At 39.5% G+C, this 18,193-nt stretch overlaps 1 protein-coding gene across 1 annotated transcript in view; it reads right to left on the bottom strand.

Annotated features, from left to right (window-relative positions):
* LOC109936345 (inactive N-acetylated-alpha-linked acidic dipeptidase-like protein 2) overlaps positions 1-18,193 on the bottom strand; it is a 411,331-nt gene that overhangs the window by 77,320 nt on the left and 315,818 nt on the right. The window contains exon 3 of the mRNA XM_048604808.1: positions 13,353-13,887. Within this exon, the coding sequence (XP_048460765.1) occupies positions 13,353-13,879 (527 nt within the window). The 5' untranslated portion in view covers positions 13,880-13,887. The remainder of the gene's footprint in view (positions 1-13,352; positions 13,888-18,193) is intronic.

Genomic DNA, 18,193 nt, shown 5'->3' on the forward strand with positions numbered 1-18,193 from the left:
TGAAGAAGGGTCTAGGCCTGAAACGTCAGCCTTCCTGCTCCTCTGATCCTGCTTGGCCTGCTGTGTTCATCCAGCTCTACACCTTGTTATCTTGGTCATTTTAGTCATCTGTTTCAAAAGGTTGTGAGTGTAACTTCTACACCAGAGACATGAGCAAACAAATCTAGACTAACTCTCACTGCACTGTTGGAGGTGACATCTTTTATGTGGGACATTAACCTGAGGATGCCACCAATCCCTTCCAGTGAAAATGAAATATTTGACAGCACTAAGGTTTTTGAATAGATCTGTAGCTCGGGTTGTGGATGCTGTGGTTGGTAAGCTCGCCGAGCTGGTTTGTTAGTTCATGATCTAATGAACCAGCTCGGCGAGCAAACCAACCACAGCATTCTACAGCACTATTTGAAAAAGAGAGCAGTTGCTTCTCTGATCTGAATGATCTCTTGGTAGGATGCCCTGGCCATATATTTAATTGCTGTTTATGAGATCCTGCAATGAGCAAGACGGCTACTGGTTTTACATACGTAACAACAATTACAACTAACCAAAATTATTTAGTTAACTGCACAACACTTTGTAACATCCTGAGGCTGCACACATTCTTCTTCTTTTACTTTCTTTCTTACTGTGACAAATCACATCTATCTACCCATTGCTATCTTGTTTTTCCTAAGTTTCTTTTTCCATGCACCTCTATGCAGGGCCTTGAAAAATAATTTGTTTTCATTCTTAAAATGTTCTCAAATCATTGTATTTGTTTTACTCGGATTTTCAGTGCAAGAACAGATCTTGCCTAAGTTACGTTTTTATTATACTATTGTTGATTGCACCTGTATATTCATTATTCACCCAATATTCCTCTCAACCAATTCATTTCTTCCATTAGCATCTTCTAATTGTCAACTTTTTCCATTGCCTAGATGTTTAGAACACTGGCCTTTAAATGCTAAATTTTTATCTACCTAAATTTTATATACTCTATTTAGTTCCATGTTTATTACCTCAAAACAACAATATGCTTAACCTATGAGTGAGATAAATCTACCTATAAAACAACATCCCCTTTTAAAAAGGTAAACTGATACCGATATATTATACCAAAATCGATAGTACATAGAACATAGAACTGCACAGCACAGGAACGGGCCCTTTGGCCCACTATCTTGTGCTAAACATGATGCCAAATGAAACTAATCCCTTCTGCCTGCCATTGGTCCATATCCCTCCATTCCTTGCATTTTAATGTGCTTATCTAAAAGTCCCTTAAATTCCCCTATTGTATCTGCCTCTACCACCACCCCCAGCAGTGCGTTCCAGACTCCTACCACTCTGTGTAAAAAAATTGCCCCTCATGTTTCCTTTGAACTTTCCACCTCTAACCTTAAATGCATGCCCCTAGTATTAGAGATTTCAACTCTGGGAAAAAGATTCTGACCATCAACCCTACCTATGCATCTCATAATTTTATGGACTACTATAAAGTGTCCCCTCAGCCTTCACTGCTCAAGAGAAAACAACCTGGGTTTTTCTAGCCTCCCCTTATAGTTTATACCCTCGAATCCAGGCAGCCTCCTGTTAAACCACTTCTGCATCCTCTCCAAAGCCTCCACATCCTTCCTGTAATGTTGCGACCAGGCCATACTCTAAATGTGGCCTAACCAAAGTCTTATAAAGATGCAACATGACATCTTGACTCTTGTAATCAATTCCCTGACCAATAGAGGCAAGCATGACATACACCTTCTTTCCGACTCTATCTACTTGTGTGGTCCCTCTGTGCATCAATGTTGTTCAGGGTCCTGCTATTAACTGTATACGTTTCCTGAACATTTGATCTCCCAAAGTGCAGTACCTCACAGTTACGTGGATTAAACTTCACCTGCCATTTCTGCAATTGATCTATATCCTGCTGCATCCTTTGACAACCTTCTACACTATCCACAACTCCACCAATCTTTGTATCATCTGCAAACTTACTAACCCACCGATCTACATTTTCATCTAAGTCATTTATATACATCACAAACAGCAGAGGTCCCAGTATGGATCACTGCGGAACAGCACTAGTCATGGACTTCCAGCCTGAAAAACACCCTTCCACCAATAACCTCTATCTTCTATGGGCAAGCCAATTTTGAATCCACGTGGCCAAGTTACCGTTGATCCCATGTACCTTAATCTTCTCGATGAGCCTACCATGAGAGACCTTGTTGAGAGCCTTACTAAAATCCATGTAAACAACATCCACTGCTCTACACTCATCAATCACCTTCATCACCTCCTCAAAAAATTCACTCAAGTTAGGAAGACATGACTTGCACTGCACAACGCCATGCTGACCATCCCTAATTAGGCCACGCTTTTCTAAATGTGCATAAATCCTATCCCTAAGAATTTCTCTCCAATAGCTTCCCAACCACAGACGTGAGACTCACTAGTCTGTAGTTTCCTGGATTATCCCTATTTCCCTTCTTGAACACAGAAACAACATTAGCTACTTGCCAGTTCTCATGAACCTTTCCAGTGGCTAGCAAGGATAAAAAAATCTTGGTCAAGGCCCCAGCAATCTATTCTCTTACCTCTCTCAAAAACCTGGGATAAATACCATCAGGCCCTGGGGACTTACCCACTTAATGCTCTTCAAGTAGTTAATAAATAATAATTAACTATGGAGGCATGGTGGACTCAGTGGATGAAAATAACGATGTCAGATATCACTTCAAACAGCAGCAAAAGTTAATATAACAACGTTTCATTTATTATGATACATTCAACTTTAAGACAAATCAACATTATCACTCCAAGACATACTTCTGCAGAAATTATCTTGCGTTAACCTGATATCATTGCAAGATACAGTATATAGCTATGTATCATGTATTCAATAGCTTTTCTTTATGTACACAAGCATGGTATGAGTTGTGTTTGAACAGGCCTACTCAAAAGTAATTTAAAGTGAAATAAAATGCCGGCAATAGTGAATTTCAATCATCAGTTGATCTCAATCAATGCAATTTGTCATGCAAGCCAAGAAACTTCCATTTGAAATCACATTCAATGGAAACTATCAATTGAGCTCAACAGCAAATTTACTGTTTTCACTTCCAATGCATCTCAGCAGCTTTCAGCTTTTATTATTCAGACATCTTTTCGCCATTCCTTTTAAAAATGCAGACAATTAACACAATGGTACTCGATTTTGTGCATTCTATCTTATAAGGTTTTGCTCATCTATTTGTTTTTTTTCTATATTTTCTTTCATAATTAAAGAAATAGTAAGCAGATAGATTTGTAACATGAAGCAGCATTGGGATGCATGAGTCATTTCATCTCATCAACAAAACTGTTGCTAGACTGACATTCTTAATCTTCTCACGACACAGGGTCGTACAGTGCAGCTATAAAACTGACAAAGGCTTTTGATCAACCTAAAGATTACCATTACAACTTTGAACCAGCATTAACTGATGGAAGTCTAATCCAACATCCTGTGATCTAGCGGACTGCTATGTGATATAAGTCATTGATTTACAATTTTCAAGTATTTATGAAATAGCGGTGTATGTCCTATTCATTACATTTTCTTGAAGGATTTTGGTTAAAAGGTTAGCATCTAAGTTATTAATAGGCTTCCCTCCTAGGTACCACTCAAAACCAACATATCAAAACACCGACCCTCTAACTGTAAACAGGCAACTTTACTTGCTTACCAGGAAGAAGGTACAGGAAATAAATATGTAGAAAACTTTAAGCAGGAAGTTAGTGAGAGATTGGTGAATCAATTAAATAAAATGCCTACATAAACAAAGAAACAGCAGGCATTTGGTGAAAATGGGGATTTACGTTAAAGCAATGAGAGATTTGTACAAAAGGTCCAATTTTATCAAATTGAAATTTAGGCAATAGTGATGTTAACATGAAATAGTTTAACACATAAATACAACAAAGACTGAGTAATAAATGCAAAATATAAGCTGGCTTTAACGGGGCCTAGAACTGAATTATGTAAAGTATATTGGAAAAATTTACCGACAAACAAATAAAACAACAGCTAAAATCATTTGAAACAATGGTAAATTGGGTCTGAGTGGAATATGTCTCTCTAAAGAACATGTACAAGCAAATCAGTAATGACTACCATGAATTGATTTTAAAAAAGAATAAAACTAAGCTAAGGAAAGCATTCATTTATTGCATTGAAGAAAAAGAATGATCAAAGGGAATCTGGAAAGATTATGAGTTTTTAAAAAAGCTAAAAAGGCAAGGGGCATAATAAAATTAAAATCAGAAGGCTACAATGACTGAAAAATGGCAAATGTCTATTTATTGTTCCCCAGTACTTAACAGTAAACCAACATTGAGGCCAGCATGGAACACTATGAGCATCATCTATACTTATTTTGTAAACAAAAATTCCTGGAGTCAACCAATAGCCTTTTCATTTGTTGACTTTAAAGTTATCAGTCTATAAAGGGGACAATCATAGAATTATAGGGTCATGCAGCACAGAAACAGATCCTTCGGATTCAACATTCCAATCTGACCTCATCTCATTTGCCAGCATTAGAATCACAGAATTATAGAATCCGTAGTGTGGAAGCAGGCCATTTGGCCCATGGAGTCCACACAAACCCTCTTATGAGCATCCCACCCAAATCCACTCCCTCTTTTCTCTCCCCGTAACTCTGCATTTCCCATGGCTAAGCCACCTAGTCTGCACATCTTTGGACGTTGGGAGGAAACCGGAGCACCCAGAGGAAACCCACACAGACATAGGGAGAATGTGCAAACCCGACATCCTAATCAACCCCAGGTACTGGCACTATGAGGCACCAGTGCTAGCCACTGAATCATTGTGCCATCCCATTTGGTCCCTCTAAACCCGTCGTATTCATACACCTATCCAGGTGTCTTTTAAACATTGTAATTGTATCCACCTTCACCACTTCCTCTGGCAGCTTGTTCCATACACACACGGCCCTCTATGTGAAAAGGTCCCCCCTCAGGTCATTTCTAAATCTTTCCCCTCTCACCTTAAACTTATGTCCTCAAGTTTTGGGCTCCGACACCCTATTTGCACCCTATCTATGCCTGTTATGATTTTGTAAACCTCTACAAGGTTACCCCTCAGCCTCCAATGCTCCAGGGGAAAAAGCCCCAACTTACTCAGCCTCTCGCTATAGCTCAAACTCTCTAATCCTTGTCAATCTTTTCTGCATCTTCTCAAGTTTAACAACATCCTTCCTGTAGAAGAGCGATCAGAATTATACGCAATATTCCAAAAGCGGCCTCACCAATGTCCCGTACAGCAGCAACATGCCATCCCAATTCCTATACTCAATGTTATGAACAATGAAGGCAAGCGTGCCAGACACCTCCTTCACCACCCTGTCTATCTGTGACTCCACTTTCAAGGAACTATGCACCTGCACCCATAGGTCTCTTTAGCAATACTCTCCAGGGCCCTACCATTAGCTGTATAAGTCCTGTCCTGGTTTGCCTTACCAAAAAACTTCAATAATGTGCATCTTTTACTGTCTCTGTACAAGTGCATCAAGATTTAGTACCAAGGCCCCAATAGGGGAGGCTGGCTGCACAGAGATCTTGATCTGAACAGAACATTTTTCTCACCGTAAATGTTCAATAGACATACAATAGACGAGGTCTGTTACAAAGAACTTGTTATTGGCTGCTCATGTTTCCCATTCCTTGATCCAAAGGATATTTGCTGGTAAGTCTTGCTCAGAAAGGTGCAACCATGACACTTCACGGGAGCGTTACATTACATAGCAGAGGCATGATGCACAGAGGGAAAATACATTGCAAATTGCTCTGATCTGGAATGCACTGTCTAAAAGGATTCTGAATGCACATTTGGGAAGAAATTTGACAACTATCAAAGTGGAAAATTTGAGGACTATGGAGAAACAGCAAAAAAATGGACTAATTGAACAGCTCTTTCAAACAGCCAACACAGATACAATAGTCCAATGATCCCTTTCTGTGAAACTCTCTAATTCCATGATTCTAGGCCTACTAACCAAGTATGTTAGCTAATATAAATTAGGAGCAATCACAAGAACTGTATCAAATATCCTACTCTCTGTATATATTTTGTGGACATTAACATCCATTCGGACACAACACGCAATATGATATACTAATAGTTTCTGATATTCTTTAATTAAGATCACTTAAAAACTTAAGATCTATATTCTAGAAATTCAAAGAAACCCTTATCAAAACCTTACTTGTCGAATGAAGTATATCTTGATGGGTGTTACCGCTGAAAAAATGTATGTGAAGAATAAGAAGTTTAGTTTTATGTAAATAAACAATTTTCTTACTGATTTCCTATTTTGTTTTACAGGCTGTTTTTCTGGTTCTCTGCAGCCCACACTGTTAGCTGTGCAGAGCTTTCTTTAAACTCTACCAATAAGAAACATGTGGAGACTTAAGAGCTTAGGCCATGTTGCAGTTGTCCACTGTGCAATCAACAGAAGTTTACAGGGAAGAGTAAACGAATTTGCTGCACTTGACTGGAAGCAGTTACACTAATATCGATATTTTTCTTTCCTCAAAAGAAAATACATTTAAGTAAAACTCGTGCATTAATGCCTAATACCTTCTTTTATGGTTGATTATCCATTTTTTTTACATTATGCATCTACAAAACACCATGAAGTCTTTTCTTAACAAAGAAATGAAACTATAAATGCAAATTGGTGTTTACTGCACAACCTTGAATTTGATGCAACCTAAAATAACTCCATTCTCATCTCTACTCTCTGATGAAGTGGAGTAACAATTCTATGTCCTTCTCATAATAATACAGTCTATGGGCTAAATAATACTTTGCTATTAAAATAAGAGTAAGCAAAGGCAGCACTTCTCTTAGTTCATAGAATCATTAAGGCACAGAAAGAAGCCATACAGTCCATCCAGATCACGCTTTCTCACTGTAGAGCAATCCAGTCATTCTGTTTCTCCTGCACTATCCCTGTAGCCATGCACGTTTATTTCCCTCAGGAGTCTTTCCACTTTCCTTTTTAAGTCATTGATTATCTCCACTGCTACCAACCTCATAGGCACAAAGATCCAGGTGACTCCTTACTCCTATGTCTTGCAGGTACAGCCAGCATCTCTAGCACCTCAGCAAGGAAACGGCTAGCTTTCCCAGAAACTACTTACGGTGGCATCAGCAGTTAGGGACTTCATTCATATGCACAAGGAGGAACAGGAGCAGCAGGCATAGGTGTGGGGCTAAATGGCCCTCAATACCCAGAGGCTGCAGGAATGCAGCGAATCATGGAGCCATCTGGCTGCCTCCATGGATAGGTTAGCAGCTGCCATGGAGAGCCAGGACCAGCACCTTCAGGCTCTGCTGGACAGGTGCACGGACCTGCATTCCATCGTTCCAGCTGACAGGGGCAGGGAGCCTTAACCCAAGTCCAGATGTCTCTTCCTTAAAAGGAGGCAGCACAGAGCCAGGAAGCACGCAGTCAGAGTTGGAACCATACAAAGAACATGCAAAGACAGCTGGCCCTCTATCCCCACCCTGCCCGTGACCCCACACTCCCACTAATCCTGAGCCTTGGACGTTCGAGCCGAGACTTGACATGTCTGGTCCATCTAGTGGGCCGAGGGTTACTCCACCAAACCTTTTGGGCTAACAGGGTCCACCTAAGAGCAAAATGCTTCCAAACCAGCTGCAGTGCCAGGGATTACACTCAGATGTAGTTTGAGGGAGAGAAGAAAGAAAACCTACTGAGGGCACTTTGATGCCATAGGTGGAAAAGGCTTGTGTCACCCTCAGTTTTTGCATCAATGTCCCAGATTTTCACTGTCATGTGGTTGTGAGTCTCTCTGGGTAGGTGCTAAATGTATTTTCACACCATTGGGCAGTACTTCATGGCCACAGACAAGACTCAGTGGGTGGAGGTCTATATTGAGAGGTCTACTGTACCATCTCGAATCAGGGAGAACAATGCGTACGTGTGGCATTGGTTTATGGTGACACCATTGGCCCTCCTCATTCAACATCCCTAATGTTTGGCTCCCACTGTGCACAAAGATGTACCTGTCAAGGTTGTCCAGCAGTAGCTGTGCCAGTAAGGTACGGCATACAGAGAAGATTAACGATGCAGGCTGGCCAGAGATCAGGCACTCTGGGTGCCTGTGTCCTGTACATTGCGTGGGTCAGTGACCAATGTTCTTGTCCTTTAAAAACACTATGATTGGTGCTTGCTGCACTACCGTCCCTCACAGTCACCTACCCCACCCACTCCAAGTGTGCTCAGAACCATTTTCTTCCCCATTGCAAATCAAACATGTGCATCATGATGGAAGATAGCAGTGAGCATTCCTTTGCCAGTGGTGTCCAGCCTCAACTTGAACATGTTGGTGAGGTTCCAAACATCCACACCCCCATTTTAGTTGTCCATCCCATTAACCCCACAGACATCACACTTCCCCAGGCCCCTGGCATATTAAGTGACCAGGCTTGATGCGGTCATTCATTACTCCCCACCACCAACCACACGAAGCCAGGATGCACCCCTCCCACATTATACCATTCGCAGCCATGCTTCATTTCATACCCAGGTGGCAAATCCCATTGCCTCCATTACAATTCTGTTGTGCCCTTGTCCAGAGCTTGCAGCCTCCAGTCCCAAAGACTAACTTGTTTAGACTCAGTCGCATGGCTACACATGCTGACCCTCTCCTCCTTAGTTTTACAGACAGACACAACAGACTGACCATAGCCTATCGCTTTGACTGGACAGCCCAGATATCTAACTGGTGCCTATACAGCTTCTCAACCATGTTTTCATTCCCCTCAGATCTGGCTCAATGCAGCCAATGGATTAACAGTGATCTACTCCCTAGACTGCACATGGACAGACTCCCTTACCAATATCACCCTGACTAGATGCCTGTCCATTATCAATTCCCTTGACTGCGTTGGGAGAGCTGCACTAGGCTTGCTGTGCCGGAAACTCCTAGCTGATGGGTGCTTCCTTGGACTTCAGTGAGGATTATTCTGCTTAAGACTACGTGATACGGCTGCCTGCTTGCTACACATGTTGCATAAGCTGCTATCTGTGAGACTGACACGATTCCATTGTTGGAGCAGTACAAAGACCTACTCCAGGATTTCTCAGTATAGTCTCAGGTTTGCACAGGAAAAGAGACAGTGAAAACTATTCCCAATTCAACACAGAATTCTTATCTCCAACTTACTGCTGCACTGTTGAAACTGCTTACTTGCAGTTTGTAGAAGAAAGAATGAGAGAAAATCCTAGCAGAATTCCAAAATCAACAAGAAATTGTGCATGGTCACTAAATTATAAATTTCTCTTGCTCTAATCTGTAGGTTTTAACAATAATAAGTATTCCTTTTCCACAGGTAGCAAAAATATTTGACCTTATCATTGTGAAATGTAAAAGATTATACACATTATGCTTTAAAATCCAAATATCAAGGCTTTTGCTGACACAATACTGACATAGTACCTTCTCCATGTGCTCTTTATGTAACTGCAAGACTCAGCTAATTATTAAAATATTCATGAGGTGGTTCGTGGTCACAGCTGGAGACCAACCTCGTTCTCAACTCAAATCCACATTTGCAAATTTTTCAAACAACAATAAATATGGAAGTTTGGCCAGAGCTCTGAAGGGTTGCCAAATGTGTTCAGAAAAGTATAAAACATCTGCTACAAATATGGTTCTCCCATATTTACGCTCTTGGCTTCTGTGGCATGGGTTGCATTCAGAAATATTTTAATGTGTCACGAATCGAGACACATTGCTTTCATACAAAAGCATGGGGTCTATTTATATAGTGTCCCTTCCTGACACGAATCAGGGATGCAAGTCTTTCACATGTGCAAGGAAACATTTGGCGAGATGATGCCTGATGTAAACTGATGAGTTATTTTATTTCATAGTACAGTAAAAACAGGCAGAGCAGGAGGAATGATTAGACTTAATTAATGCAGTATCTGCAATTTAATGGAAATTAATTATACAAAATGAAAAATGCACCAGGCTTCCCAAAATCAGTGGGTCATCTCGCTTAAACAAGTTGACTAGCTGGTCTCCGGCATTTCTATTATTCCAAGTATTTGCTAGATAGTCTCGTAGCATTTTGCTTCAATATCTGACTAAATATTTGAATCCTTGAGTTTCTACTTTGTTGTCATCTTTGATTCACCCGGGAGAGTATCAATTACTATCCAATATGATAGATGCAAATATTTTGTTGACTATAGAGATGGACCAACAAACTGCTTATTGTTTACACTTAATGGGAAACAACATCAAATCCACCTCATGAATATTTTAATAATTCATTGCCTCTAAACATTTTTTTCAATTGCATGAATATGCTGTGCTTTAAAAAGCAGTTAAATTTTCTTTCCAAGCTTATCAAAATTGACACCACCTCACTATCTAGCAACCTGCCTAATAATAGTGCATTAAACCTCCAGTGGTGAAGGTTTAATCAAAATTAATGGTCGCTTGTAAGACCACCAATAGGTACAAGTAAAAGACAAGCTGTGTCTGACAAATTTGATTGGACTTCTTTGAAGAAATAATGGAGCGCACTGAAGAAAGAAATGTCGGAAGTTGTGCATGAGGAGTTCGAACAGGCTTTGCTGGAATAAACCCTTATTATCAAATGAATTCACATGTTAATAAAGTGTGGCAACAGGGGCAGGATCTTCATCAACAGCCAGAATAAAGAGACTGGTGGTTAATGAACATGTTTTAGACCAGAGGCACCTAAACAGTGAGGTCATTACAGGTCAGTGACAAATCAAATAGAACAGAAAAAAATCATATGGAACTTGAATGTGAAATACAATATCAATATTTTCAAAAGAGGCAAAAGAATGGAATATGGTTAAACATGGCAAAAAAAATAGAATCTATTTCAGGATAATCTAGACAGGTTTCCTGGGCAAATAGATGCCAGATGAAATTTCTGTGGAGAAATGTAAGGAATATATTTTGGGAAGGTGAACAGGGAGAAGATGCTACACTAAATGCTGATATTCTAAAAGGAACAGAGAGACTTGAATCTTTGGACATATGTGGGATGTTATATTTTCTAAATAGCAGACTAGAATATACATGTAAAAAGGTGAATGTAAATCAGTAAATAAACTGCAGTTAAAATTTTATGCCCGGGTTTGGATGCCATTCTTTTAGAACAACACCAAGGACAGGGTGGGCTGTTGGAGAGTTTTATTTGATTCAATGGATGAGGGAGTACAATTATGATGAGAAACTCATTGTTAGAATAAATAAGTTTTAAAGTTGCTCTCAGAGCTAATGTTCACAACAATGAGAAGTTCTGATGAAGAAAACAAAGGAAAGATATTTCCTTTTATCAGTAAGTCTGCCAGAAATCACACGACACCAAATTATAGTCCAACAGGTTTACTTGAAAACACAAGTTTTCAGAGCCTTGCTTCTTCTTCAGGTGTTAATGAGGTGGTATCAGGCATAGAATTTGTAAGGAAAAGATCAAAATGTCACTCCACTGATGAGATGTATTAAACAAATCCAAGATGCTGTTAAATCTTTAATCAGCTAGAAGGTTTCAATTGATCAATATCTATATGTAAATCCTCAAATTCCTTTCAAGTCGCTGCCCTGAGAGAACTAAAGGCCTGGTGTCGTGCGATTTCTGACTTTGTCCACCCCAGTCCAACACTGGCACCTCCACATCACAGTAAATTTGTAGATAAAGGGCATAAATTTAAGATCACCCCCAGAGATCAAAAACAGGTTACGAATTTGAAAAGAAACACAAAAGAGGGAATGGGATGAAATCAATAATTCTTTCAGACAGCCAGCGCAGAATTATTGTTGAATTGTCTCCTTTTGTGTGATCAAATTCTACAATTCTATCTTGATATTTTTCAACATATAGAATTATAGGAACAAAACCTTAGCTGAACCACCACTCTATATCAATACAAAATTTGCATAATGACTACATAATACAGTATTTCAGCTCTAAAGCTATAATGGTCTTTTTTTAAAATCCCTCAGGGTGTGTATCAAATGTGGTGCAACTTTGTTCCAGTGCGAAGACTGGTCCGACTTTCAAGCTGACAATAAAGTTGTCTTTTGCAACAAAGAGGGAATCTGGGCACTCCTATCTGAGCTCTTAAACATTAAAAATATAGGGAGCACAGTTCTGTGCATACATTCAGACTGTAGCTACAGATGCACAACAGATTTGAATTACATTAAACATTTCATTTTAAGTATAATGCCAGCAAAGCTGCTCTATCACGAAGCATCTTGGAGACAAATAAAGTTCCAACAACATCTTCCAGATCATAGCTAGCACCAGCCTTGTCAATACAGCTGGGGTGGGGGTGGGGTGAAGGCAGCAATAACTAGCTATACTAACAAGATTATAAGGCTGCCATTCTGGTTTGTCATTACCCTGTCATTAACTTCACCACTTACAAAGCTAAGTGGTGAAATTAATGAGCACTGGAATCTTCACTGCATACCTGGTGATTAATTTAACTGCAACAATACACAAGAAGCTCAATATGATCAAAGAAAGAGCAGTTTGATTAATTGGCAAAAGTCCTAACACACCTAACGTCCACTCCCTCCAACATTACTGAACTATGATATTGGACTGCCTCGCACTTACTCTCTACAGAATGAACTACAAGTAACTCATTAGACTTACACTGAAAGAACCTTTCCTGGCTACAACATCCACTTCTGAAGAGAAGGACAATCAGCTCAACTTCATTGCCCAGTTACACCTGACCCTGACTTTGCATGTATATTTCTGTTCTTTTATTATCACTGTGGCAAAATAACATGATTTATTATAAATTTGCTACTAGGACTGCAATTATTCAAAGTTTCAAAACTACTGGGCATTGGGAAATACATTCAAATGACCACTGTCATTCATTTTGCAAGATCAAATAAATCATTATATATTATTAAAAATAACAAAATAATCATAGTCTATTAAATCAGAGGCATTAATTAATCATATCGTTAGTCTGTGTTTGTAACAAAGAAATTATGAAGTCACTGGTTATTCTTTGAAAGTTATTGTACAATATTTTAACTTTAAGTTCAAACACTATAACTTAATGAAAAGTTTATTTACGAACAAAATTCATCATGTTCTTAATATAACCTTTGGAAAAACCCTCAGACGTAATCTCAATTCACGAACACGGTTGCGCCAATCTTAGAAAACTGTATGATAAAAGATGAAGTTGGTTTTCTCCTTTCTCTATTTTGGTATCAAAGTTGTCATGCCAAAAATTTTGTATTAAAATTGCACTAACCTGAAAAACCTCCTGATGCTGTCGCCTTCAATTGCCTGAACAATATTCTGAAGGATAGTGCCATCATCAGATACTGCAGTTGAAGATGCAGACGGCATTGGTGTTGTTATGTTATTTGGCAAGGTATGTTTTGAGTTACTTTTCCGTCCATAGTAACCAATTAGAAAACCACAAATAAATATAATAAACCCTGCGACAAAGAGTTTTACTATGTTAGTAAAGCTGCCCTGCTGATTTTTTGATTCTTGTCTTGGATGCGCCATGTAATCAGACTCTTCTTCTAGACGTGCAAATCTTCCTCGAGGTGATGCTGAAGGCTGCATAAATTCAAAGTCAAGATCAGTGCTTCCAGCGGAGTTACCCAAATGATGCTGGCTCGAATGATCTGGTTCAAAGCCATGAAATCCACTTTCTTCTAACTCTTTTTCCATGTCCCACTCTAAGTCTAGTGAAGGAACTGGAAGTTCTTCAGCGTCCACATCTTGAGTGTGTACTCGAAATCTCTGGTCCACTTTCTGATAGGCCATTTCTGAGCCTGTATTCAAAAATTGAAATCAAAATCAATAAGGTATTTTTCCATAGCAAAGTCGGCAACAATGTTCCAGACATTAATTTAAATGCAGTGGTGTAGCACTTGGCCAATGCAGTAAAGTTATTTGCATTCTGTATTACTGAATTTGCCAGTTATTTGAAATGGATATCCTCACTGCGTGTGTGGTAAAAATAATTGACTCCATGTGAAAGGGTGTTCGTTCTCTCACCCATTAACATTTTGGAATAAACAAGCAATTCCCCTGAGGCAGATATTCACAACTTTCTGTCAGCTTCAGAAGAAATTTTACTTTCAGATTTGGAATAAGGTGATGATTTTTGGGCCAAGTATGCACTACTATCTCTCATACACTTGTACCCACCAAAATGTTTTATTGCATGATAATATATTCAATATAGACATTTCCCACAGTCTAATACAAACACAATGCCTTGTGTTATTTTGCAAATTGTGTGATGCTGCCACAAAGAAAATTAATAGCTCTTAGTGAACATCTGGGAGACAGCAGATTACTCTTGACAATATTCTAACATTGAAAACCAACAAGATCCATATTATATATGAATATATATAAATAAAGTAGCAAGGAATGAGTTCAAGAATGTAATCTAACTGCAGAATTAAGGAGACAAAAATTGTCATACGTACATCTAGACTGAAATAATTCTGAAGCTCAAAAATATTTGTTACATAATTGCTAGACGTTTTGGATGTCTGAACACAAATCTCAAACAATGGAAAAATCAGGGGGCAAGCAAAAATCTCTGAAAATACCCAACAGGTTTGGAACCATCTGAGGACAGAGAAACAGTGTTGAAGTTTCAGGTGTGGCCTTTCATCAGAAGAATGAGTGTAATATGCAATACATATTCAAATTTATAAATCCACTCGATAAATCTTGGGAAACAGTTGAGAAACTGAGTCCTGAAAAATGTTCAGAATTGAAGAACAAATGGTGGCATAGTGATATTGTCCTTAGACTAGAATCTAGAAATCCAGGCTAATGCTCTGAGTGGGTGTTGCAATCTCACCATGGCAAATAATGAAATTTGAATTCAATTAATAAATCTGCAATTACAAGTTAGTTTAATGATGACCATACAACTATTGTGTTGTCGTTAAAAACCTATCCAGTTCATTAATGCCCGTTAGGGAAAGAGATCTGCCATTCTCACCTGTTTTAGCCTACATGCAACCCCAGATCCATAGACCATTCTATCATAAGAAACAGGAGCAGGACATTCAGCCCCTCAAGACTACTCTGCCATTCAATAGGATCATGGCTGATCCAACATGTCTCTTGTTGACTTTCATGCCCCTTCCCCTTAACCCTTGATTTCCTAATTGATCAAGAATGAATCTTTCTCAGCCTTAAATATACACAAGTACTCCTCCCCATAGCTCTCTGGATCAAACAGTTCCAAAGACTCACAACGCTCTGAGAGAATAAATTCCTCCTCATCTCAGTCTTGAATTGGTGCCGCTTTATTCTGAGACTGTGTCCTCTGGTCCTAGCCTCTCCTATGAGGAGAAACATCCTCTCAGCCTTTACCTGTCAAACACCTCAAGGATCCTGTATGTTTCACTGAGTTTTTTTTGCATTCATTCACAGGACGAAGGTGTCACTGGCTAGGTCAGCATCTCATTCTTCTAAATTCCACTGAACAAGGTCCTGATCTGTTTAGCCTTTGCTCATAAGACAACCTCTCCACTGCAAGTATCATTCACAACAATAAGGCTGACACTGAAAACCATTTGAAATGGCCTAGCCTGGCACTCAGTTGTATCCAATTGTGTCACAAAGTCATTCTCATGGAATCATACTTTATTGGTATCACCATCATCAGCCTTGGGTATGTCTGGTTCCACTAATAGGACAGGCCAAGCAGAGGTAACATCACACTCAGAGGTATACCCATTGAATTCCTAAACATCGACTCTGCACCCCATGTAGTCTCATGGTATCAGGTCAAACGTAGCAAGTAAATCGCCTGCCGATTACCACCTAGTACCTCCCCTCAATTGATAAATTAGTTCTTCTCTATGTTAAACACCACTTGGAGGATGCACTGAAGCTGTCAATGGGACAGAATATACTCTGAGAATTTCAATGTCCATCCCCAAGAACACTCAGTAACATCTTCAGGCCTGACTGAGTCCTAAAGGACTGACCAGTGGGAGGTGGTGAGTGAGAAGCATGCTTGACCTCATTCTCACCAACCTACCTGCAGTAGATGCATCTATCAGTGAAAGTCTCATTAAGAGTAATCATTGTATAGTTCTTGCCGAAACAAAATCCATCTTCATATTGAAATACCCTCTGTCTTGTTGTGGCACTATCATCGTGTTAAATCAGGTAGATTTTCAACAGATCTACCAACTCAAGACTAGACATGTGGGCCATCAGCAATAGCAGATATGTATTCAATCACAATGTGTAATGTCATGGCACAGTGTACCCATTACTCTATCATTACTGCCAAGTCTTGGCATCAATGGAGGATGCAGAAGGGTATGCCAGGACCAGCACCAAGCATAGTCACCAATGGGGTGCCAACCTGGTGAAGCTATAATACAGGACTACTTGCATGCGAAGCAGCAGAAACAACATGATTTGGACAGGAAAAAACCATGAATAAATGGGATGTTGAAGATCTGAAACAAAAACAGAAATTGCTGGGGAAACTCAGCAGGTCTCGCAGCATCTGTGGAGAGAAAGCTGAGTTAACTATTTGAGTGGTCTTTGGAATCAAAACATTAACTCTGCTTTCTCTCCACAGATGCTGCTGAGTTTCTCCAGCAATTTCTGTTTTTGTTGCGTAACATGGGCAAGGCTAAGCGATCCCACAACTGACAGATCAGATCTCAGTTCTGCAGTTCTGCTGCATCCAGTCATAAATGGTGGAGGGCAATTAAGCAACACAATTGGAGGTGAAGGCTCAACAAATTTTCTTTTCCTCAATGATGGAAGATCCCAGCACACCAGTGCAAAAGATGAGGTTGATGCATTTGAAACGGTCTTCAGCCAGAAGGACCTAAGGGATGATCGATCTTGGCCTCTTCCTGAAGTTCCCAACAACACAAATATCAGTCTTCAGCTGATTCAATTAACTCCTCATGATATCAAGAAAAAGCTGAGACAATGCGTACTACAAATAATACTGGTCCCAATAAAATTTCTGCAATATGACTGAAAGCTAGTTCTGGTTTTAGCCACTGTAGTAGCCAAATTATCCCAGTGCAGCTAAAACACTGGCATCTGCCCAGCAACATGGAAAATTGCCCAGGTTAAGTACTGTCCACAAATGAACAGGACAAATCCAACTTGGCCATTTATTGCTGATCAATCCGAATAGGTTGATCAAAAATATCTATGTTCTCAAGTTATTGCATGGAGATCATCTGAAGTGATATTTAGCTATCATAAACATCAAGAAAAACAGATTTTCAATCCATCATTTTAGGCTGCATTTGAACCCAACTTCCAATGGCCAGTATGCGACTTTGGCTGGTAATTCCAAGCACATAGACTGAAAACTTGCAATAGCTTGGATGATTTTGGAACTAACAAATGATAGAAATTGTTGATTATATGAGAAAAGTACTACTTGGGGAACCAAATAATGGAAGTTTTCCTCCACCTATGATCAGTGATCCATTGCTGTATCATTTGCAAACATTGTAATCATGTTACCAAATACTGAAGTCTAAATCATTGATTTATACCTCAGAAAGGGAGGCCACTAGCACAGAGCTTTGCAGGCCCAACCAAAAACAGCTTTTTACTCATAAAAACACTCATTGACTGTTACCCTTCATTTCCTACCACTGAACTTTTCTGATTTCTCCATTCATTGTCTGTGATATAGTAATGACATAACAAGACTCCAGGTGGATAAGGAGACCACAAATCACAGTCACAGAAAATATCATTTGTGTATCTTGGTTGGAACCATTTTGGCATGTTGTAGATGCACATGTCTGATTAGAGAATTCAAGCAACGGGTTACAGAAATGATTGGCATAGATTCGCAGCTTAACTGAGTGGAGAGGGTGGAAATTGACATTGGGAACTGGTTGTTTGTTGAGGAAAGGGGATAGGTTGAAAAAAGCTGTGAATAGTGCCTGATACAAAGGAACCATTTAGAGTGCTGGCTAGCATGGAGGCAGTAAGTTGCATAGTGAGCAATTTAGTGAGAAAGAGATCAAGGGTTTAGAAGTTGAATCCTGTTGACTGAAAGACTCTGAATGGATAGGGAAATGGGAGGGAAAATTGAGTGATAATGTT

The sequence above is a fragment of the Rhincodon typus genome, chromosome 13 (genome assembly GCF_021869965.1).
Source record: "Rhincodon typus isolate 14 chromosome 13, sRhiTyp1.1, whole genome shotgun sequence".
Lineage (NCBI taxonomy): Eukaryota > Metazoa > Chordata > Chondrichthyes > Orectolobiformes > Rhincodontidae > Rhincodon > Rhincodon typus.